At 48.0% G+C, this 26031-nt stretch overlaps 1 protein-coding gene across 1 annotated transcript in view; it reads left to right on the top strand.

Annotated features, from left to right (window-relative positions):
* Window positions 1–21853, top strand: part of LOC136856850 (esterase FE4) — a 112617-nt gene extending 90764 nt beyond the window's left edge. Inside the window, exon 11 of the mRNA XM_067135035.2 lies at window positions 21565–21853. Within this exon, the coding sequence (XP_066991136.2) occupies window positions 21565–21730 (166 nt within the window). The 3' untranslated portion in view covers window positions 21731–21853. The remainder of the gene's footprint in view (window positions 1–21564) is intronic.
* The last annotated feature ends 4178 nt before the right edge of the window (window positions 21854–26031 follow it).

Below are 26031 nucleotides of genomic sequence, written 5' to 3'. Positions count from 1 at the left end.
CATGGCTCCATTACCACGAGCCACAAATGGGATCAAATGGGATTCACGGTGCTGCCACACTCACCATACTCTCCCGACTTGTCACAAGTGATTGTCACCTGTTCGGGAACCTCTGCGTGGTCGCCGTTTTTTTGCAGACCTGGACACAGCTGTCAAGGCATGGGTACGCAGCACGCCGAAAGAATGGTTTCAGGAAGATCTGGAGAGACTGACACATCAATGGCAAAAGTGCACACAGTTACAGGGAGATTATGTTGAGAAGGTGGACGTAACAACTCATGTGTATTGTACTTCATTTGAGTAGAAAAAAATAAAGTGTAAAACTATATAGTACGCCCTTCGTATTAATGGGTATCCTTCTTATTAAGTTCTCATGATACGTGATTACAATGGAGGAGCCATCTGACGGTGAGATGGCGGCCCCGATCTAGGAGGATAAGAACAACGGCCGAGGATTCGTCGTGCCGACCACACGACACCTCGTAATTTGCGGGCCTTCGGGCTGAGCAGCGGTCGCTTGGTAGGCCATGGGCCTTTTGAGCTGTTGCGCCTTGGGCTTTGGTATGTTTTTCATTGTAAGCTGGTGAGAGTTGGTGAAAAGGCACCTGTACAGATTTACACAACGGATTTAATATGGCTATCTCTAATTTGGCACACATGTGCATTCACACTGTACCGTATTCATAATTGATAATATCCATTTTAATATTAAATGACTCTCAGATTAAAACTCTGCGGCCGCAGAGAGTTCATAGTGAGCTTCCGGTGATACAGCAAGGAGTTGCTGCTAAGTGGGCTATGGGCTGACTAATGACACTTCCGGAACAATCGAAGGGGTGATAGGAAAAACAACCCTTGTCAATACAAACACTTTTTTCAAGAGAGTGAGAAAACATTACACCTTAATTCCTTAAAGGAATATAACACTGAAATTATAGGTTTACATTGCTTCATGTTTTATCAATGTATTATTTGTATTTGATTTAGTTATTTAAGAAAACTTTTGAAGTTATTGTGAGTTTTTTGGGACGTTCACGTTGACAGGGGTTATTTTTCCTAGAAATTAATATCAGCAATGTGGACATAAACAACCGTATAAGGCAACTGATGTTTGTATTTCTCCTAACAATAATATTATAATATCTAGGTATCCAAATAAAACACCGAATCAAATCTTATAGCATTTTGAAATGCTATTTGTTCGGGGCATCGACCTATAGAGATCTTCTGCTCCTACTTGCACCATGTGATATGAACCTACGTGTAATTAGAATGGAGGAAGTGTAGAGTGTTGAATGTGAGGAAAGGAACGTTAAGGACACGACGATATTAATCATTTTACAATTAAAAACCCCTGATCCAGCCGGGAATCGAGCCCGGGGTCGCCGAGTGACAGGTGGACGCGTTGCTCCCTACACTGCGGGGCCGTCATATTCTAGTTTTCAATAGACAAGTTTCTTTTAGTTCCTATTTCACCTGCCATCCATATCTATTCGTCTTCACCGCTGCTATTATCTGTGGATCAGTGGTAGAGTGCCGGCGTCCGGATCCCAAGATAGTGGGTTCAAACCCGGCAGAGGTAGCCGGATTTTTGAAGGGCGGAAAAAAGTCCATTCGACACTCCATGTCGTACGATGTCGGCATGTAAAAAATCTCTGGTGACACATTTGGTGTTTACCCGACAAAATTCATTAAAATCTCAGCCACAGACGCCCAAGAGAGATCCGGTTTACTCTGTCTGCCATCTAGTGGGCCTAGAGTAAAACGGAACGTCGAAACTGACGAGCAGACAGCCAGATGGCGTCAAATTGAAATGTCTGCACACGGTAGCTGAGGCCATACGTTTATTATTATTATTATTATTATTATTATTATTATTATTATTATTATTACTATTATTATCTGACAGATTAACTTAAATATCATTATCGACTTCAGAATCTACGGCAACATGCATTTCAAGTAATTTGTTAAATAACGCACTGCTGGCATTCAACACACCATACAGTTTTTTCAAATTTCCAAGTTTTCCAGGATTCCGAGGAACGGGGCCGTTGTAGAGTCTCTTCAGGTACAGTTCATTTGGCAGATTTGTCCTATTTCTTATAATACATGACCTCCAAGCCCCATTGTAAGTATGTTTGACTGCGAGGAACTCGTGTTCTTGTGTTATTCTGAGCATATTCGAATTACCTGCAGTCATTTCCAACTCCCTTGGCACTTATTTGTTTGCCTACATGGTTAATATGCTATTCCCCTCTGAGTTTTTTTTTCTTGATTAGGTCCTTTTTATGAATTGCTCTCTTTCGCCTTCTGGGCCTAATATCATTGCAGCTGTTACCATCCATGTTGTTATTCCTTCAATGCAACTGTTGCCAAATTTCTGAGAAAATCAACCCATGTCATTTGACAATGGTCGTTCTTCCAGAACTGGCGCTTGACATAGGTTGTTTTTCCAGAACCACTGATATTATCAAATGCTATATTTTTTCACAAGGCCTGTTTTTCTCGAAACCATAAGCATAAACAGATGCCAGACATCCTACACTCTCCGTTGATATCGATAACTCGTTTTCGACAAAAATGCGACATGGATTGTTTTTCCTATCAACCCCTCTCATTGTAAGTTGGTGAGAGTTGGTGAAAAGGCACCTTTACAGATACACACAACGGATTTAATATGCTTATCTCTAATTTGGCACACATGTGCATTCATACTGCACCGTATTCATAATTGATAATATCCATTTTAATATCACGTGACTCTCAGATTAAAACTCTGCGGCCGCAGAGACTTCATAGTGAGCTTCCGGTGATACAGCAAGGAGTTGCTGCTAAGTGGGCTATGGGCTGACTAATGACACTTCCGGAACAATCTGCCACTCGCTATGTCGACAGGAGCAGCTCGTTCTCTTACACGTCTCTGCGGCCGGTAGCGTTTTTATTTGAAAGCCTTTTAGTTTGTAACTTACACAAATACTTTGTGTTTACATATGAAAATATACACTGAAATCAGAAATCATTATACAAATTCCTATAATATACACTGACTGACAGTGACAATGCAACACCAAGGAGGAGTGGTTCGAAAGGGATGAAAGTTGGGGAAAAAACAGAGACGGCACGGACGAATAAATTTATGTTTATTTCAAACCGATATGCAGGTTACACAATACGCACGGCATCGACTCAGTAGGATGTAGGACCACCGCGAGCGGCGATGCACGCAGAAACACGTCGAGGTACAGAGTCAATAAGAGTGCGGATGGTGTCCTGAGGGATGGTTCTCCATTCTCTGTCAACCATTTGCCACAGTTGGTCGTCCGTACGAGGCTGGGGCAGAGTTTGCAAACGGCGTCCAATGAGATCCCACACGTGTTCGATTGGTGAGAGATCCGGAGAGTACGCTGGCCACGGAAGCATCTGTACACCTCGTAGAGCCTGTTGGGAGATGCGAGCAGTGTGTGGGCGGGCATTATCCTGCTGAAACAGAGCATTATGCAGCCCCTGAAGGTATGGGAGTGCCACCGGCCTCAGCACATGCTGCACGTAGCGGTGGGCATTTAACGTGCCTTGAATACACACTAGAGGTGACGTGGAATCATACGCAATAGCGCCCCAAACCATGATGCCGCGTTGTCTAGCGGTAGGGCGCTCCACAGTTACTGCCGGATTTGACCTTTCTCCACGCCGACGCCACACTCGTCTGCGGTGACTATCACTGACAGAACAGAAGCGTGACTCATCGGAGAACACGACGTTCCGCCATTCCCTCATCCAAGTCGCTCTAGCCCGGCACCATGCCAGGCGTGCACATCTATGCTGTGGAGTCAATGGTAGTCTTGTGAGCGGACGCCGGGAGTGCAGGCCTCCTTCAACCAATCGACGGGAAATTGTTCTGGTCGATATTGGAACAGCCAGGGTGTCTTGCACATGCTGAAGAATGGCGGTTGACGTGGCGTGCGGGGCTGCCACCGCTTGGCGGTGGATGCGCCGATCCTCGCGTGCTGACGTCACTCGGGCTGCGCCTGGACCCCTCGCACGTGCCACATGTCCCTGCGCCAACCATCTTCGCCACAGGCGCTGCACCGTGGACACATCCCTATGGGTATCGGCTGCGATTTGACGAAGCGACCAACCTGCCCTTCTCAGCCCGATCACCATACCCCTCGTAAAGTCGTCTGTCTGCTGGAAATGCCTCCGTTGACGGCGGCCTGGCATTCTTAGCTATACACGTGTCCTGTGGCACACGACAACACGTTCTACAATGACTGTCGGTTGAGAAATCACGGTACGAAGTGGGCCATTCGCCAACGCCGTGTCCCATTTATCGTTCGCTACGTGCGCAGCACAGCGGCGCATTTCACATCATGAGCATACCTCAGTGACGCCAGTCTACCCTGCAATTGGCATAAAGTTCTGACCACTCCTTCTTGGTGTTGCATTTGCTCTGTCAGTCAGTGTACATGACCAAGTTTCAGTCAATTAACCAAAAATATTCGTGTTACAACTGATGCTTTCACGGCCTGGAATTGTAGTCATGATGTAGGCTTTAAGGGCTTATGCTATGTCAAGAAATTAAGAAATTCTTTACGTTTCGCAGGTAACTTATATATGTGGGCCGGTTTGATGGGTCCTTAGCCCTTTTAGTAAACACATCACCCTTCTACAAGAAATACGGGGAATGATTCACCTTTCGAGTAATGGATCATGCTGCGTTGTTGTAGTAAAGCTGGATGAATATTGCAGGTATCTGCTCGAATATCATGTTTCGTGGTTTTCTGCCGACTCCATGCGTACCTCGAAATAAGGAGATATAATCTTCAAATCGTTGCATTTTTCTACGCCTGTTTACTCTGGACTCATTTACCTCAGGCGGACTGTTATTGGTGAAAAATAACATACTCCACACAGAAAATATTAGTTGAGCACTTAAATTTAAAAAACGCTCTTGATCGTTTTCTATGAGGTAAACTACCAGAGAACGCCTCAGTGCCGACATTGTGTTGCCTGAAAACAAGTTCTTTATTGTGTCAGAAAATCTGTTGCCATGAATCGCATACCATTCAGCCAACTTAAAAGAGAAATGTTTGGATTGGACCAGACCGTTCGTAATGAACTCATCAAAACATCACTGTTCGCCTGATTGTTACATAGGCTGTTCATAGCTTGATAAAAGCTGTGATCCTGAACAAAAATCACTAATTTACTCGTTTGTGCACATAAAATATTATATTGCTATCACACATAGGCCTACTGTTTTAGCTACTGTATTAAAACTTTACACTTCCCTCACTCTTATCTGAGGTTATTTCTGGGATCACTGAAGTCATCCAGACTCATTTTGGTTTCGACCGGGGATTGAAGACCGGATGTCCTTCCTGATTCGAATTTGAACCTCAGACTTCCAGGTGGAATCCAGTAGCTAAGGCATGAGCTAATCACGTCCCCGAGCTATTAAAACCTTAATATTTTGATATATAATGGTTTTGTAGAACGTCAAATTATGTTCGATTTGTCAAAATCTAATTTTCAGTGTAAAGTGTTTTAGGTAACCTTACAATACAACTATGGGTATATTTCTAAGATTTACATGCAAGATCATTCTACGTCATCAACTAACTACTCCGATCGGACCAGCTGTTTGTCAGCAATAAATTATATCACTATCGTTAATTTCAGATCGTAATGATTGTTAATATTAAATTCAGGATATGTTAATTGATACTTCACCCAACTCTCTGTCTGGTCCACAAACTGTTCCTCTGTTAGAAGCCAATGAACAGCGTCCACTGTACAGAGTCTCTCTTATAAACTCAGGCCGTCCAGCGACGTTTCTACTCTCCGAGACCTAAGCAGCTGTACGGGAGGTGCGCGCATATTTCTTGACCTTGCAAGAAGCGCGCACGTGATCGACCTAGTATCAACAGTCAGTCTGAATCTCAGGTAATTATGAATCGACTCGAAGGGTACGTGATGCCTTCCTTCAGCAATTTCCTGGTGAAGTGCCACCTTTAAGAGCACAGATTTACGGCATTGTAAGTAAATTTGGAACTACCGGCTCAGTGCTCACCTTAAAAAATGCTCACACACGAACAGCTTTAACAGAGCAAAAGCTAGATGACATTGGTGCGAATCTTGAACGGTCAGCGAATAAATCACTCACAAAATTAGTACGAGGAGTAGGGGTTTTGGTTTCGTCTGCACACAGAGCTACAAAGCTGTCAGGCGTCAAACCGCACAGGTTTACACGGGCCCACTGTTTAAAAGCTGCTGATCCAGCTACAAGGGTGAGCTATTATGAGTGCTATCTTGAATAATTGAATTATCGTTAATTCGACCCACAGCTTGCGTTCTGTTCGGATGAGGCCTAGTTTCATCTTAATGGTCGTGTGAACAGTCATAACTATTTATGAATTCCCGTATTATGAAGGATGACACTTCCAGAATCTTTCATAAGGAACGATTTCGTGTAAGACGATATACACGCTTTAAATAGGGCGGCCGCTCGTGGCTTAAGTTGAGCTGAGGCAGCTGCTGTAGCGCGGAGTACAAACACCGCGAGCTCCGTCTGGGTTTATAAGGGAGACCCTGTACAGGATGGCAGTGTCTAACCACTCAACCCGGTGGTTTATAAGGGAGACCCTGTACAGGATGACAGTGTCTAACCACTCAACCCGGTGGTTTATAAGGGGGACCCTGTACAGCATGGCAGTGTCTAACCACTCAACACGGTGGTTTATAAGGGAGACCCTGTACAGCATGGCAGTGTCTAACCACTCAACCCGGTGGTTTATAAGGGAGACCCTGTACAGGATGGCAGTGTCTAACCACTCAACCCGGTGGTTTATAAGGGAGACCCTGTACAGGATGGCAGTGTCTAACCACTCAACCCGGTGGTTTATAAGGGAGACCCTGTACAGGATGGCAGTGTCTAACCACTCAACCCGGTGGTTTATAAGGGGGACCCTGTACAGCATGGCAGTGTCTAACCACTCAACCCGGTGGTTTATAAGGGGGACCCTGTACAGGATGGCAGTGTCTAACCACTCAACCCGGTGGTTTATAAGGGAGACCCTGTACAGGATGGCAGTGTCTAACCACTCAACCCGGTGGTTTATAAGGGAGACCCCGTACAGCATGGCAGTGTCTAACCACTCAACCCGGTGGTTTATAAGGGAGACCCTGTACAGGATGGCAGTGTCTAACCACTCAACCCGGCGGTTTATAAGGGGGGCCCTGTAGAGGATGGCAGTGTCTAACCACTCAACCCGGTGGTTTATAAGGGGACCCTGTACAGCATGGCAGTGTCTAACCACTCAACCCGGTGGTTTATAAGGGAGACCCTGTACAGCATGGCAGTGTCTAACCACTCAACCCGGTGGTTTATAAGGGAGACCCTGTACAGCATGGCAGTGTCTAACCACTCAACCCGGTGGTTTATAAGGGAGACCCTGTACAGCATGGCAGTGTCTAACCACTCAACCCGGTGGTTTATAAGGGAGACCCTGTACAGGATGGCAGTGTCTAACCACTCAACCCGGTGGTTCATAAGGGGGACCCTGTACAGGATGGCAGTGTCTAACCACTCAACCCGGTGGTTTATAAGGGAGACCCTGTACAGCATGGCAGTGTCTAACCACTCAACCCGGTGGTTTATAAGGGAGACCCTGTACAGGATGGCAGTGTCTAACCACTCAACCCGGTGGTTTATAAGGGAGACCCTGTACAGCATGGCAGTGTCTAACCACTCAACCCGGTGGTTTATAAGGGGGACCCTGTACAGGATGGCAGTGTCTAACCACTCAACCCGGTGGTTTATAAGGGAGACCCCGTACAGCATGGCAGTGTCTAACCACTCAACCCGGTGGTTTATAAGGGAGACCCCGTACAGCATGGCAGTGTCTAACCACTCAACCCGGTGGTTTATAAGGGGACCCTGTACAGGATGGCAGTGTCTAACCACTCAACCCGGTGGTTTATAAGGGAGACCCTGTACAGCATGGCAGTGTCTAACCACTCAACCCGGTGGTTTATAAGGGAGACCCTGTACAGCATGGCAGTGTCTAACCACTCAACCCGGTGGTTTATAAGGGGGACCCTGTACAGCATGGCAGTGTCTAACCACTCAACCCGGTGGTTTATAAGGGAGACCCTGTACAGCATGGCAGTGTCTAACCACTCAACCCGGTGGTTTATAAGGGGGACCCTGTACAGGATGGCAGTGTCTAACCACTCAACCCGGTGGTTTATAAGGGGGACCCTGTACAGGATGGCAGTGTCTAACCACTCAACCCGGTGGTTTATAAGGGAGACCCTGTACAGCATGGCAGTGTCTAACCACTCAACCCGGTGGTTTATAAGGGGGACCCTGTACAGGATGGCAGTGTCTAACCACTCAACCCGGTGGTTTATAAGGGGGACCCTGTACAGGATGGCAGTGTCTAACCACTCAACCCGGTGGTTTATAAGGGAGACCCTGTACAGCATGGCAGTGTCTAACCACTCAACCCGGTGGTTTATAAGGGAGACCCTGTACAGCATGGCAGTGTCTAACCACTCAACCCGGTGGTTTATAAGGGAGACCCTGTACAGGATGGCAGTGTCTAACCACTCAACCCGGTGGTTTATAAGGGAGACCCTGTACAGCATGGCAGTGTCTAACCACTCAACCCGGTGGTTTATAAGGGAGACCCTGTACAGCATGGCAGTGTCTAACCACTCAACCCGGTGGTTTATAAGGGAGACCCTGTACAGCATGGCAGTGTCTAACCACTCAACCCGGTGGTTTATAAGGGAGACCCTGTACAGCATGGCAGTGTCTAACCACTCAACCCGGTGGTTTATAAGGGAGACCCTGTACAGCATGGCAGTGTCTAACCACTCAACCCGGTGGTTTATAAGGGGGACCCTGTACAGGATGGCAGTGTCTAACCACTCAACCCGGTGGTTTATAAGGGAGACCCTGTACAGCATGGCAGTGTCTAACCACTCAACCCGGTGGTTTATAAGCGAGACCCTGTACAGCATGGCAGTGTCTAACCACTCAACACGGTGGTTTATAAGGGAGACCCTGTACAGCATGGCAGTGTCTAACCACTCAACCCGGTGGTTTATAAGGGAGACCCTGTACAGCATGGCAGTGTCTAACCACTCAACCCGGTGGTTTATAAGGGAGACCCTGTACAGCATGGCAGTGTCTAACCACTCAACCCGGTGGTTTATAAGGGAGACCCTGTACAGGATGGCAGTGTCTAACCACTCAACCCGGTGGTTTATAAGGGAGACCCTGTACAGCATGGCAGTGTCTAACCACTCAACCCGGTGGTTTATAAGGGAGACCCTGTACAGGATGGCAGTGTCTAACCACTCAACCCGGTGGTTTATAAGGGAGACCCTGTACAGCATGGCAGTGTCTAACCACTCAACCCGGTGGTTTATAAGGGAGACCCTGTACAGGATGGCAGTGTCTAACCACTCAACCCGGTGGTTCATAAGGGAGACCCTGTACAGCATGGCAGTGTCTAACCACTCAACCCGGTGGTTTATAAGGGAGACCCTGTACAGCATGGCAGTGTCTAACCACTCAACCCGGTGGTTTATAAGGGAGACCCTGTACAGCATGGCAGTGTCTAACCACTCAACCCGGTGGTTTATAAGGGAGACCCTGTACAGGATGGCAGTGTCTAACCACTCAACCCGGTGGTTCATAAGGGAGACCCTGTACAGCAGGGCAGTGTCTAACCACTCAACCCGGTGGTTTATAAGGGAGACCCTGTACAGCATGGCAGTGTCTAACCACTCAACCCGGTGGTTTATAAGGGGGACCCTGTACAGGATGGCAGTGTCTAACCACTCAACCCGGTGGTTTATAAGGGAGACCCTGTACAGGATGGCAGTGTCTAACCACTCAACCCGGTGGTTCATAAGGGGGACCCTGTACAGGATGGCAGTGTCTAACCACTCAACCCGGTGGTTTATAAGGGGGGCCCTGTACAGGATGGCAGTGTCTAACCACTCAACACGGTGGTTTATAAGGGAGACCCTGTACAGGATGGCAGTGTCTAACCACTCAACCCGGTGGTTCATAAGGGGGACCCTGTACAGGATGGCAGTGTCTAACCACTCAACCCGGTGGTTTATAAGGGGGGCCCTGTACAGGATGGCAGTGTCTAACCACTCAACACGGTGGTTTATAAGGGAGACCCTGTACAGGATGGCAGTGTCTAACCACTCAACCCGGTGGTTTATAAGGGAGACCCTGTACAGGATGGCAGTGTCTAACCACTCAACCCGGTGGTTTATAAGGGAGACCCTGTACAGGATGGCAGTGTCTAACCACTCAACCCGGTGGTTCATAAGGGGGACCCTGTACAGCATGGCAGTGTCTAACCACTCAACCCGGTGGTTTATAAGGGAGACCCTGTACAGCATGGCAGTGTCTAACCACTCAACCCGGTGGTTTATAAGGGAGACCCTGTACAGCATGGCAGTGTCTAACCACTCAACCCGGTGGTTTATAAGGGAGACCCTGTACAGCATGGCAGTGTCTAACCACTCAACCCGGTGGTTTATAAGGGAGACCCTGTACAGGATGGCAGTGTCTAACCACTCAACCCGGTGGTTTATAAGGGAGACCCTGTACAGCATGGCAGTGTCTAACCACTCAACCCGGTGGTTTATAAGGGAGACCCTGTACAGCATGGCAGTGTCTAACCACTCAACCCGGTGGTTTATAAGGGAGACCCTGTACAGCATGGCAGTGTCTAACCACTCAACCCGGTGGTTTATAAGGGAGACCCTGTACAGCATGGCAGTGTCTAACCACTCAACCCGGTGGTTTATAAGGGAGACCCTGTACAGCATGGCAGTGTCTAACCACTCAACCCGGTGGTTTATAAGGGAGACCCTGTACAGGATGGCAGTGTCTAACCACTCAACCCGGTGGTTTATAAGGGAGACCCTGTACAGCATGGCAGTGTCTAACCACTCAACCCGGTGGTTTATAAGGGAGACCCTGTACAGGATGGCAGTGTCTAACCACTCAACCCGGTGGTTTATAAGGGAGACCCTGTACAGGATGGCAGTGTCTAACCACTCAACCCGGTGGTTCATAAGGGAGACCCTGTACAGCATGGCAGTGTCTAACCACTCAACCCGGTGGTTCATAAGGGAGACCCTGTACAGCATGGCAGTGTCTAACCACTCAACCCGGTGGTTTATAAGGGAGACCCTGTACAGCATGGCAGTGTCTAACCACCCAACCCGGTGGTTTATAAGGGGACCCTGTACAGGATGGCAGTGTCTAACCACTCAACCCGGTGGTTTATAAGGGAGACCCTGTATAGGATGGCAGTGTCTAACCACTCAACCCGGTGGTTTATAAGGGAGACCCTGTACAGGATGACAGTGTCTAACCACTCAACCCGGTGGTTCATAAGGGAGACCCTGTACAGCATGGCAGTGTCTAACCACTCAACCCGGTGGTTCATAAGGGAGACCCTGTACAGCATGGCAGTGTCTAACCACTCAACCCGGTGGTTCATAAGGGAGACCCTGTACAGCATGGCAGTGTCTAACCACTCAACACGGTGGTTTATAAGGGAGACCCTGTACAGCATGGCAGTGTCTAACCACTCAACCCGGTGGTTTATAAGGGGACCCTGTACAGGATGGCAGTGTCTAACCACTCAACCCGGTGGTTTATAAGGGAGACCCTGTACAGGATGGCAGTGTCTAACCACTCAACCCGGTGGTTTATAAGGGAGACCCTGTACAGGATGGCAGTGTCTAACCACTCAACCCGGTGGTTCATAAGGGAGACCCTGTACAGCATGGCAGTGTCTAACCACTCAACCCGGTGGTTCATAAGGGAGACCCTGTACAGCATGGCAGTGTCTAACCACTCAACCCGGTGGTTTATAAGGGAGAGCCTGTACAGCATGGCAGTTTCTAACCACTCAACCCGGTGGTTTATAAGGGGGACCCTGTACAGGATGGCAGTGTCTAACCACTCAACCCGGTGGTTTATAAGGGAGACCCTGTACAGCATGGCAGTGTCTAACCACTCAACCCGGTGGTTCATAAGGGAGACCCTGTACAGCATGGCAGTGTCTAACCACTCAACCCGGTGGTTTATAAGGGAGACCCTGTACAGCATGGCAGTGTCTAACCACTCAACCCGGTGGTTTATAAGGGAGACCCTGTACAGGATGGCAGTGTCTAACCACTCAACCCGGCGGTTTATAAGGGGGACCCTGTACAGGATGGCAGTGTCTAACCACTCAACCCGGCGGTTTATAAGGGAGACCCTGTATAGGATGGCAGTGTCTAACCACTCAACCCGGTGGTTTATAAGGGAGACCCTGTACAGCATGGCAGTGTCTAACCACTCAACCCGGTGGTTTATAAGGGGGACCCTGTATAGGATGGCAGTGTCTAACCACTCAACCCGGTGGTTTATAAGGGGGACCCTGTACAGGATGGCAGTGTCTAACCACTCAACCCGGTGGTTCATAAGGGAGACCCTGTACAGCATGGCAGTGTCTAACCACTCAACCCGGTGGTTTACAAGGGAGACCCTGTACAGGATGGCAGTGTCTAACCACTCAACCCGGTGGTTTATAAGGGAGACCCTGTACAGGATGGCAGTGTCTAACCACTCAACCCGGTGGTTTATAAGGGGGACCCTGTACAGGATGGCAGTGTCTAACCACTCAACCCGGCGGTTTATAAGGGGGACCCTGTACAGGATGGCAGTGTCTAACCACTCAACCCGGTGGTTTATAAGGGAGACCCTGTATAGGATGGCAGTGTCTAACCACTCAACCCGGTGGTTTATAAGGGAGACCCTGTACAGCATGGCAGTGTCTAACCACTCAACCCGGTGGTTTATAAGGGAGACCCTGTACAGGATGGCAGTGTCTAACCACTCAACCCGGTGGTTCATAAGGGAGACCCTGTACAGCATGGCAGTGTCTAACCACTCAACCCGGTGGTTTATAAGGGAGACCCTGTACAGGATGGCAGTGTCTAACCACTCAACCCGGTGGTTTATAAGGGAGACCCTGTACAGGATGGCAGTGTCTAACCACTCAACCCGGTGGTTTATAAGGGAGACCCTGTACAGGATGGCAGTGTCTAACCACTCAACCCGGTGGTTTATAAGGGAGACCCTGTACAGGATGGCAGTGTCTAACCACTCAACCCGGTGGTTTATAAGGGAGACCCTGTACAGGATGGCAGTGTCTAACCACTCAACCCGGTGGTTTATAAGGGAGACCCTGTACAGCATGGCAGTGTCTAACCACTCAACCCGGTGGTTTATAAGGGAGACCCTGTACAGGATGGCAGTGTCTAACCACTCAACCCGGTGGTTCATAAGGGAGACCCTGTACAGCATGGCAGTGTCTAACCACTCAACCCGGTGGTTTATAAGGGAGACCCTGTACAGCATGGCAGTGTCTAACCACTCAACCCGGTGGTTTATAAGGGAGACCCTGTACAGGATGGCAGTGTCTAACCACTCAACCCGGTGGTTTATAAGGGAGACCCTGTACAGGATGGCAGTGTCTAACCACTCAACCCGGTGGTTTATAAGGGAGACCCTGTACAGCATGGCAGTGTCTAACCACTCAACCCGGTGGTTTATAAGGGAGACCCTGTACAGGATGGCAGTGTCTAACCACTCAACCCGGTGGTTTATAAGGGAGACCCTGTACAGGATGGCAGTGTCTAACCACTCAACCCGGTGGTTTATAAGGGAGACCCTGTACAGGATGGCAGTGTCTAACCACTCAACCCGGTGGTTTATAAGGGAGACCCTGTACAGGATGGCAGTGTCTAACCACTCAACCCGGTGGTTTATAAGGGAGACCCTGTACAGGATGGCAGTGTCTAACCACTCAAACCGGTGGTTTATAAGGGAGACCCTGTACAGCATGGCAGTGTCTAACCACTCAACCCGGTGGTTTATAAGGGAGACCCTGTACAGCATGGCAGTGTCTAACCACTCAACCCGGTGGTTTATAAGGGAGACCCTGTACAGGATGGCAGTGTCTAACCACTCAACCCGGTGGTTTATAAGGGAGACCCTGTACAGGATGGCAGTGTCTAACCACTCAACCCGGTGGTTTATAAGGGAGACCCTGTACAGCATGGCAGTGACTAACCACTCAACCCGGTGGTTTATAAGGGAGACCCTGTACAGGATGGCAGTGTCTAACCACTCAACCCGGTGGTTTATAAGGGAGACCCTGTACAGGATGGCAGTGTCTAACCACTCAACCCGGTGGTTTATAAGGGAGACCCTGTACAGGATGGCAGTGTCTAACCACTCAACCCGGTGGTTTATAAGGGAGACCCTGTACAGGATGGCAGTGTCTAACCACTCAACCCGGTGGTTTATAAGGGAGACCCTGTACAGGATGGCAGTGTCTAACCACTCAACCCGGTGGTTTATAAGGGAGACCCTGTACAGGATGGCAGTGTCTAACCACTCAACCCGGTGGTTCATAAGGGAGACCCTGTACAGGATGGCAGTGTCTAACCACTCAACCCGGTGGTTTAGAAGGGGGACCCTGTACAGGATGGCAGTGTCTAACCACTCAACCCGGTGGTTTATAAGGGAGACCCTGTACAGGATGGCAGTGTCTAACCACTCAACCCGGTGGTTTATAAGGGAGACCCTGTACAGGATGGCAGTGTCTAACCACTCAACCCGGTGGTTTATAAGGGAGACCCTGTACAGGATGGCAGTGTCTAACCACTCAACCCGGTGGTTTATAAGGGAGACCCTGTACAGGATGGCAGTGTCTAACCACTCAACCCGGTGGTTTATAAGGGGGACCCTGTACAGGATGGCAGTGTCTAACCACTCAACCCGGTGGTTTATAAGGGAGACCCTGTACAGGATGGCAGTGTCTAACCACTCAACCCGGTGGTTTATAAGGGGGACCCTGTACAGGATGGCAGTGTCTAACCACTCAACCCGGTGGTTTATAAGGGGGACCCTGTACAGGATGGCAGTGTCTAACCACTCAACCCGGTGGTTTATAAGGGGGACCCTGTACAGGATGGCAGTGTCTAACCACTCAACCCGGTGGTTTATAAGGGGGACCCTGTACAGGATGGCAGTGTCTAACCACTCAACCCGGTGGTTTATAAGGGGGACCCTGTACAGGATGGCAGTGTCTAACCACTCAACCCGGTGGTTTATAAGGGAGACCCTGTATAGGATGGCAGTGTCTAACCACTCAACCCGGTGGTTTATAAGGGGGACCCTGTACAGGATGGCAGTGTCTAACCACTCAACCCGGTGGTTTATAAGGGGGGCCCTGTACAGGATGGCAGTGTCTAACCACTCAACCCGGTGATTAATAAGGGGGACCCTGTACAGGATGGCAGTGTCTAACCACTCAACCCGGCGGTTTATAAGGGAGACCCTGTACAGGATGGCAGTGTCTAACCACTCAACCCGGTGGTTTATAAGGGAGACCCTGTACAGGATGGCAGTGTCTAACCACTCAACCCGGCGGTTTATAAGGGAGACCCTGTACAGCATGGCAGTGTCTAACCACTCAACCCGGTGGTTTATAAGGGGGACCCTGTACAGGATGGCAGTGTCTAACCACTCAACCCGGTGGTTTATAAGGGAGACCCTGTATAGGATGGCAGTGTCTAACCACTCAACCCGGTGGTTTATAAGGGGGACCCTGTACAGGATGGCAGTGTCTAACCACTCAACCCGGTGGTTTATAAGGGGGGCCCTGTACAGGATGGCAGTGTCTAACCACTCAACCCGGTGGTTTATAAGGGGGACCCTGTACAGGATGGCAGTGTCTAACCACTCAACCCGGCGGTTTATAAGGGAGACCCTGTACAGGATGGCAGTGTCTAACCACTCAACCCGGTGGTTTATAAGGGGGACCCTGTACAGGATGGCAGTGTCTAACCACTCAACCCGGTGGTTTATAAGGGGGACCCTGTACAGGATGGCAGTGTCTAACCACTCAACCCGGTGGTTTATAAGGGGGACCCTGTACAGGATGGCAGTGTCTAACCACTCAACCCGGTGGTTTATAAGGGGGACCCTGTACAGGATGGCAGTGTCTAACCACTCAACCCGGTGGTTTATAAGGGAGACCCTGTACAGGATGGCAGTGTCTAACCACTCAACCCGGTGGTTTATAAGGGGGACCCTGTACAGGATGGCAGTGTCTAACCACTCAACCCGGTGGTTTATAAGGGGGGCCCTGTACAGGATGGCAGTGTCTAACCACTCAACCCGGTGGTTTATAAGGGGGACCCTGTACAGGATGGCAGTGTCTAACCACTCAACCCGGCGGTTTATAAGGGAGACCCTGTACAGGATGGCAGTGTCTAACCACTCAACCCGGTGGTTTATAAGGGAGACCCTGTACAGGATGGCAGTGTCTAACCACTCAACCCGGCGGTTTATAAGGGAGACCCTGTACAGCATGGCAGTGTCTAACCACTCAACCCGGTGGTTTATAAGGGGGACCCTGTACAGGATGGCAGTGTCTAACCACTCAACCCGGTGGTTTATAAGGGGGACCCTGTAAAGGATGGCAGTGTCTAACCACTCAACCCGGTGGTTTATAAGGGAGACCCTGTATAGGATGGCAGTGTCTAACCACACAACCCGGTGGTTTATAAGGGGGACCCTGTACAGCATGGCAGTGTCTAACCACTCAACCCGGTGGTTTATAAGGGAGACCCTGTACAGCATGGCAGTGTCTAACCATTCAACCCGGTGGTTTATAAGGGAGACCCTGTACAGGATGGCAGTGTCTAACCACTCAACCCGGTGGTTTATAAGGGAGACCCTGTACAGGATGGCAGTGTCTAACCACTCAACCCGGTGGTTCATAAGGGAGACCCTGTACAGGATGGCAGTGTCTAACCACTCAACCCGGTGGTTCATAAGGGAGACCCTGTACAGCATGGCAGTGTCTAACCACTCAACCCGGTGGTTTATAAGGGGGACCCTGTACAGCATGGCAGTGTCTAACCACTCAACCCGGTGGTTTATAAGGGGGACCCTGTACAGGATGGCAGTGTCTAACCACTCAACCCGGTGGTTTATAAGGGAGACCCTGTACAGGATGGCAGTGTCTAACCACTCAACCCGGTGGTTCATAAGGGAGACCCTGTACAGCATGGCAGTGTCTAACCACTCAACCCGGTGGTTTATAAGGGGGCCCTGTACAGGACGGCAGTGTCTAACCACTCAACCCGGTGGTTTATAAGGGAGACCCTGTACAGGATGGCAGTGTCTAACCACTCAACCCGGTGGTTTATAAGGGAGACCCTGTACAGGATGGCAGTGTCTAACCACTCAACCCGGTGGTTTATAAGGGGGACCCTGTACAGGATGGCAGTGTCTAACCACTCAACCCGGTGGTTCATAAGGGAGACCCTGTACAGCATGGCAGTGTCTAAACACTCAACCCGGTGGTTTATAAGGGGGACCCTGTACAGGATGGCAGTGTCTAACCACTCAACCCGGTGGTTCATAAGGGAGACCCTGTACAGCATTGCAGTGTCTAACCACTCAACCCGGTGGTTCATAAGGGAGACCCTGTACAGCATGGCAGTGTCTAACCACTCAACCCGGTGGTTTATAAGGGGGCCCTGTACAGGACGGCAGTGTCTAACCACTCAACCCGGTGGTTTATAAGGGAGACCCTGTACAGGATGGCAGTGTCTAACCACTCAACCCGGTGGTTTATAAGGGGGCCCTGTACAGGATGGCAGTGTCTAACCACTCAACCCGGTGGTTTATAAGGGGGACCCTGTACAGGATGGCAGTGTCTAACCACTCAACCCGGTGGTTTATAAGGGGGACCCTGTACAGGATGGCAGTGTCTAACCACTCAACCCGGTGGTTTATAAGGGGGACCCTGTACAGGATGGCAGTGTCTAACCACTCAACCCGGCGGTTTATAAAGGGGACCCTGTACAGGATGGCAGTGTCTAACCACTCAACCCGGCGGTTCATAAGGGAGACCCTGTACAGGATGGCAGTGTCTAACCACTCAACCCGGTGGTTCATAAGGGAGACCCTGTACAGGATGGCAGTGTCTAACCACTCAACCCGGTGGTTCATAAGGGAGACCCTGTACAGGATGGCAGTGTCTAACCACTCAACCCGGTGGTTCATAAGGGAGACCCTGTACAGGATGGCAGTGTCTAACCACTCAACCCGGTGGTTTATAAGGGGGCCCTGTACAGGATGGCAGTGTCTAACCACTCAACCCGGTGGTTTATAAGGGGGACCCTGTACAGGATGGCAGTGTCTAACCACTCAACCCGGTGGTTCATAAGGGAGACCCTGTACAGGATGGCAGTGTCTAACCACTCAACCCGGTGGTTCATAAGGGAGACCCTGTACAGGATGGCAGTGTCTAACCACTCAACCCGGTGGTTCATAAGGGAGACCCTGTACAGGATGGCAGTGTCTAACCACTCAACCCGGTGGTTCATAAGGGAGACCCTGTACAGGATGGCAGTGTCTAACCACTCAACCCGGTGGTTCATAAGGGAGACCCTGTACAGGATGGCAGTGTCTAACCACTCAACCCGGTGGTTCATAAGGGAGACCCTGTACAGGATGGCAGTGTCTAACCACTCAACCCGGCGGTTTATAAGGGAGACCCTGTACAGCATGGCAGTGTCTAACCACTCAACCCGGTGGTTCATAAGGGAGACCCTGTACAGCATGGCAGTGTCTAACCACTCAACCCGGCGGTTTATAAGGGAGACCCTGTACAGCATGGCAGTGTCTAACCACTCAACCCGGTGGTTCATAAGGGAGACCCTGTACAGGATGGCAGTGTCTAACCATTCAACCCGGTGGTTCATAAGGGCGACCCTGTACAGGATGGCAGTGTCTAACCACTCAACCCGGTGGTTCATAAGGGAGACCCTGTACAGGATGGCAGTGTCTAACCACTCAACCCGGCGGTTTATAAGGGAGACCCTGTACAGCATGGCAGTGTCTAACCACTCAACCCGGTGGTTCATAAGGGAGACCCTGTACAGGATGGCAGTGTCTAACCACTCAACCCGGTGGTTTATAAGGGAGACCCTGTACAGCATGGCAGTGTCTAACCACTCAACCCGGCGGTTTATAAGGGAGACCCTGTACAGCATGGCAGTGTCTAACCACTCAACCCGGTGGTTCATAAGGGAGACCCTGTACAGCATGGCAGTGTCTAACCACTCAACCCGGTGGTTCATAAGGGAGACCCTGTACAGGATGGCAGTGTCTAACCACTCAACCCGGTGGTTCATAAGGGAGACCCTGTACAGGATGGCAGTGTCTAACGACTCAACCCGGTGGTTCATAAGGGAGACCCTGTACAGGATGGCAGTGTCTAACCACTCAACCCGGTGGTTCATAAGGGAGACCCTGTACAGGATGGCAGTGTCTAACCACTCAACCCGGTGGTTCATAAGGGAGACCCTGTACAGCATGGCAGTGTCTAACCACTCAACCCGGTGGTTCATAAGGGAGACCCTGTACAGCATGGCAGTGTCTAACCACTCAACCCGGTGGTTCATAAGGGAGACCCTGTACAGGATGGCAGTGTCTAACCACTCAACCCGGTGGTTCATAAGGGAGACCCTGTACAGGATGGCAGTGTCTAACCACTCAACCCGGTGGTTTATAAGGGAGACCCTGTACAGCATGGCAGTGTCTAACCACTCAACCCGGCGGTTTATAAGGGAGACCCTGTACAGCATGGCAGTGTCTAACCACTCAACCCGGCGGTTCATAAGGGAGACCCTGTACAGCATGGCAGTGTCTAACCACTCAACCCGGTGGTTCATAAGGGAGACCCTGTACAGGATGGCAGTGTCTAACCACTCAACCCGGTGGTTTATAAGGGAGACCCTGTACAGCATGGCAGTGTCTAACCACTCAACCCGGTGGTTCATAAGGGAGACCCTGTACAGCATGGCAGTGTCTAACCACTCAACCCGGTGGTTCATAAGGGAGACCCTGTACAGGATGGCAGTGTCTAACCACTCAACCCGGTGGTTCATAAGGGAGACCCTGTACAGGATGGCAGTGTCTAACCACTCAACCCGGTGGTTTATAAGGGAGACCCTGTACAGCATGGCAGTGTCTAACCACTCAACCCGGCGGTTTATAAGGGAGACCCTGTACAGCATGGCAGTGTCTAACCACTCAACCCGGTGGTTCATAAGGGAGACCCTGTACAGCATGGCAGTGTCTAACCACTCAACCCGGTGGTTCATAAGGGAGACCCTGTCCAGGATGGCAGTGTCTAACCACTCAACCCGGTGGTTTATAAGGGAGACCCTGTACAGCATGGCAGTGTCTAACCACTCAACCCGGTGGTTCATAAGGGAGACCCTGTACAGGATGGCAGTGTCTAACCACTCAACCCGGTGGTTTATAAGGGAGACCCTGTACAGCATGGCAGTGTCTAACCACTCAACCCGGTGGTTCATAAGGGAGACCCTGTACAGCATGGCAGTGTCTAACCACTCAACCCGGTGGTTCATAAGGGAGACCCTGTACAGGATGGCAGTGTCTAACCACTCAACCCGGTGGTTTATAAGGGAGACCCTGTACAGCATGGCAGTGTCTAACCACTCAACCCGGTGGTTCATAAGGGAGACCCTGTACAGGATGGCAGTGTCTAACCACTCAACCCGGTGGTTTATAAGGGAGACCCTGTACAGCATGGCAGTGTCTAACCACTCAACCCGGTGGTTCATAAGGGAGACCCTGTACAGGATGGCAGTGTCTAACCACTCAACCCGGTGGTTCATAAGGGAGACCCTGTACAGGATGGCAGTGTCTAACCACTCAACCCGGTGGTTCATAAGGGAGACCCTCTACAGGATGGCAGTGTCTAACCATTCAACCGGTCTACTCTTGTTTCTTCCATTTGTTCTCTTTATTACGAAACGTGTGCTTTTGTTTCAGAGCGTATTAATTTGTTCACTCATCTAAATTATGTGGAGGAAATAAGAAATAATTACGTTTACGTACAAGTTAAATTTTACTCCGATATCACTGCCACTATCTGTTGCTGTTTCTTGATGGGTGCAGTATTGTTGTACCTGTCTCCTGGCACAGGCCAGAGCAGCATGTAGCTTCCACTGAAGTTTGTCTCATTTATTGCCGTGGCAGTGAAGCTATTGAGGTATCAGTTGTACTGAGCGATGGCGTTCGTGTATTGCATATGAGTATTATGAATGGTGTTATAGTCAGTTGTGTTGCAGTGAGAAAAGCAATGGCAAAATACATTGCTCGTCATCTTGCTTAGTACCCCTCATGTTGGGGCCGTCTCTGATTTTCAATTTCCCTATAAGCACATAGCCTTTGGTGGCGCGCTTTGTGAAGCAGCCTCCGCGGTGATAACCTAACAAGTGAAATCAATGCCCAATATTGAGTCACTCTGTTTCAAGTAACAGTTATAAATAGACGCAGTTCCTGTATCACTGAAGTTCACTATGTTCTAATTCTGATGTCAGACCGAATGTTGCTCTTTAATGTTCCAGTAATCCTACTCCTGAAGTGACAGACCTGGTGCCAGTCATTTGGAAGCCTCACACAGCCTCCAACCCTTGCTATCTCAACATTGACGAGGAGCTCAGCTTGAAGACGAACCTCTTTGGAGACCGACTGGCCTTCTGGGAGGAGATATACAAGTCAGAAAACAACTGAACTATGAAGACCAAAATGCAGTGAAAGAACAAACAATCCATAGAAGTCTTATAATGTTTTCGAATATTGTTTTTAAATGAGCACATACACCTTCCGCCATTAAAAATTAGATCATTTTATAAATGCTGTTCTTCCAAACCTGGAATCCTTATTGTATTGAAATTCAGTGTACGTTATAGTTTAAAATTGTTCTTTAAACGGCAGACAACCGTATTATCTAATTTTTAAAAGTCTAGACCAAATTATCATTTTCAATATTACTTCGAAGATTTTAACATTTGGAGGTTCTTTCCTTTTTTGTAAAGCCAATAGACAGATAAAACTCGCACCTCAATCGCTAATATTTTGCACTGTATAATGAAGAAAACTATAGTTTAGAACTTTAAAATTAGGACGTGTTTTATAAACAACTATCCATTAAAGTGAGATTAAATTGGAATTCAGATTTTAAACACCGTACAAAGGGTTGTCATACAAAACCTCATGCAATTATCTTGAAAACTGTGGAAGTTAAAATGTAAATTGTTCGAAGAAATTTGCTGGCTGACAACCAAATACGATTACATGGGCGTACATTTTCATGCATACGTCATTCAACTTTATAGAACTAGATATTGGACTTTTCATTTACACACATAATGCCTACAAATTAAAAATTGATCCACTTCTTACCCTGGTAAGTTCATGTGACCCCTTTATTTTAGCATTATACTGAGTTGCAATACCGAGTTAAGTACATTTATTTCACACCGGTTTTCTGTAGGTAGAATTGTAAAACGTTTAGAGCTGCTCTTAGCACATCATGGATGTTTAATGAACTAAACTCCATCCAGTTGACAATTCTCCCAGACCTAATTTTCTTTTCCACGGGCAATAAAATAAATGGTTTGTTAAGCTTGATCCTCTTAAAGGCTCCAAAATGAGCACTATTCTCCTAAAAGACTCTTATAGGTATTTAAGGGGTTCCCATATCCTCATCCTAGCTGCACTTAAAAGGGCCATTGACTATTTTTGACCTCCTATGACTGTGTGTTGTGCAAATGGTAAATTGTCTATGTATAAAAATAAGGTACAAATTTTGTCCCCACTTTGGTGAGAAATTTAAACATATTTGTGTGTCGGTTATACCCAGTGTTGTAACCAAGGTTGAAGTTTACAAACACAACTTTTATTTGCTTCACTTTATGATATTTACACAAATAACTGAAATTTATTTTGAAGCAAAAAGGAATATTGAATCTTGAGAAAAGTCTGTCTTTATACAATATGTACAGGTTTGCAGTCTTTATATACACTTCTATCTTGAAAAGATAGTCTTTCTGAATTGACACGTTGATAGTCGAGAACTATCTGGCACACTAACATAAATGTTCATGAGAGTCCTTGTTTGTTGAAGTGCCTGAATTCCTAAAAAGCAAGTTCAATTGATTGAAGAAATTCCACCTAGCGAAACTAAGGGAGCTTGCATAATTTAGGGAATGAAAATGGCTTGTAAAAGAATTACGGAACATAGGCAGCGGAAACAGGTAAGGGAGCGGTGACCAGAGGTGAAACCTCGTACTGCCAGAAATTCAGTCCACCTGGTCGAAGCACATTTTCAAGAGGAGTAGCCTCCGTGCTCGACGTAGGGTGTATTCTGGAGCTGGACACCGGGGCAAGTGGGCAAGTGAGCAGGCCGGGAGCTCCTATTTATAGTACACTCGATGGTCAGGCACGCGCACTGAGGGCTGCGCGTCGAAGCTAGCAGAATGATACACAGGCGCGCGTGCAGCTGGCTGGCGGAGCGAGAAGGGAGCGCCGGACATACAACACCCAGAGTAACAAGGATATTATGTTTTTCATTTTCGTCATGATGTACGTAATTAGGTGGACTCCATTTAACTGCTCAATTACGAGGCTGTGTTGTTAGTTTGTTTGTTCTCTCTACAGTACACTGATTGTATTGCAAATTCCCTGTCAGTTACTTTGTGACAGTTCAAGAAACAGGACGTTGTAGAAGATGGTATTTACCAATGCTGAAAAGGCCAACATGTTAATTATTGTGTATGAAGGATAGAAACAACACTGTTCGTTCTTGTGCTCTGTACGCGGAACCATATCCCAACAGATGTACCCCATCACGACAATTAATATTTTGTGAATATCTCCAACCAATTATGTGAAACAGGAAGTGTAACACCTAGAGAACGTAACAGAAGAGGCTGAAATCAATGTTCTAGCTGCTGTTGATGTCGATCCGCACGAGGAAATAGCATGAGTTAGGAAAATGTTCTACGCGTTCTCCATCGTCAAAAGTTCCATTCGTATCATGTCTATATCCATCAAGAGCTGCATGGAAAAGACTTTGAGAATCATGTTAAATTTTGCTCGTGCGCATTAAGACAGGATAGATCTACACGAGATTTATCATATATCTTGTTTAGTGACGAAGCACCATTTAAAAACCATGGCCAAGTAAACCTTCCTACTACTGGTCCGCAAAATAATCCCCATTTGTTTCAACAGGTTGAACGTCTGTGTCCATGGAGTTTAAGTATGTGGTGTGGAATGGTGAACGATCAGCTCACAGGCCCTTTCATCATACATGGAATCTTAAATTCTGAACAGTATCTCAACCTCCTAACAAACCAATTTCCATATATGTTAGAAGACGTTCCCCACTGTCGGCAGCCCTGAAGATGGTTTCCCGTGGTTTCCGATTTTCACTCCAAGAAAATACTGGGGATGTAACTTAATTGAGGCCACGGTCACTTACTTCCCACTCCTAGCCCTGTGCTATCCCGTCGTCGCCATAAGACTTATCTGTGTCGGAGCGACGTAAAGCAAAACTGTAAAAAAAAAAAAAAAAAAACCGCATAGTGCATGATGTACTACAGTTTGTCTACATCAGTTGTTTCCAAATCGATGGGGACTCGTAATGCACTCACCGGATTTGACCCCTTTAGATTTTCCTTTGGGGAAAGCCAAATGATGCTGTTTACAAGGCCATACCGACTACACGAGATGATATGAAAGACGCATTACTGCTACCTCCACTGAAATTTCTGATGAAATACTAGAACATGTGCATCAATCTTTACATGGCAGACTGGAAGTTTGTACTGAAGCTGGTGATCGTCATTTTGAACATAACCTTTGAAGGCCAATTCTCTTCTTCGGAATCCAAAGAATTTGTTCATTCACCTTTTTTAAAAGTGTTGAAACACGGAGAAGACAACTGCAAGCATTTACAATTTTCAAACTGCGATAGCTTGTAAAATTCCTGTACTAGAATGCTGAAAAGAAAACCACCATTGACATTATAATTTATTCTGGTTTTACATTTTAATATTAATAGGCATTGTTCCATTCAAAAAATGGAACTTTCTAAAGAGATGCACATTCTTATAATTATTATAATCTGTGAAGGTTCTACAATTATGAGCCCTTTGTTACACTTCTATTTCTGTAAAAACAGTACATCAACAGCACCTTCTATTTCAGAAATATTTGGGGTTTAAGTTCTAGGTGATTCACTCTGTATAACACAGATTGTACTGAAAGAAAAGCACATGGAGAACCATTGCTTCTCTTCTTTAGCGGCTCAGTGTGATAGCGATATACTACCATTTGTAGAAATCGACAGATAGTGCCGAACATCTTCTAAAGCGACACATTTAGATGAATTTGTGTAATCAAACACAAGTCTTAGGGATCATTGCACCGACACACGATATACTGATCTAGGTAATATTTCAAGTAAGTTACTGTACCTCATCGTCACACACTGATTTTAACACTGTTTGAAATACACTGTTCAAATAGCGCAACAAGAGTCTTCTTATTCTTCTTCTCAGAAACCGGGTGAGTTGGCCGTGCGCGTAGAGGCGCGCGGCTGTGAGCTTGCATCCGGGAGATAGTAGGTTCGAATCCCACTATCAGCAGCCCTGAAGATGATTTTCCGTGGTTTCCCATTTTCACACCAGGCAAATGCTGGGGCTGTACCTTAATTAAGGCCACGGCCGCTTCCTTCCAACTCCTAGGCCTTTCCTATCCCATCGTCGCCATAAGACTTATCTGTGTCGGTGCGACGTAAAGCCCCTAGCAAAAAAAAAAAAATCTTCTCAGAACTCATCAAGGCCGTAAAAGTAGACTGTAGGCTTTCAGTTGTAGGTACTTAAGATACCGTATCTCTTCTTTACAAAAAGAAATATACATAGAACTTCTCACGACCACAACTTTTGTACTTTATAATACCACCAATACGTGGTGATTGCCTCATATTCACCCTGATGACCTATACAGCTATATTTATCGGTATG

Source organism: Anabrus simplex, chromosome 1 (assembly GCF_040414725.1).
Source record: "Anabrus simplex isolate iqAnaSimp1 chromosome 1, ASM4041472v1, whole genome shotgun sequence".
Lineage (NCBI taxonomy): Eukaryota > Metazoa > Arthropoda > Insecta > Orthoptera > Tettigoniidae > Anabrus > Anabrus simplex.
The sequence above is the reverse complement of the archived record's forward strand: the minus strand, read 5'-3'. Positions and strand labels throughout refer to the sequence as shown.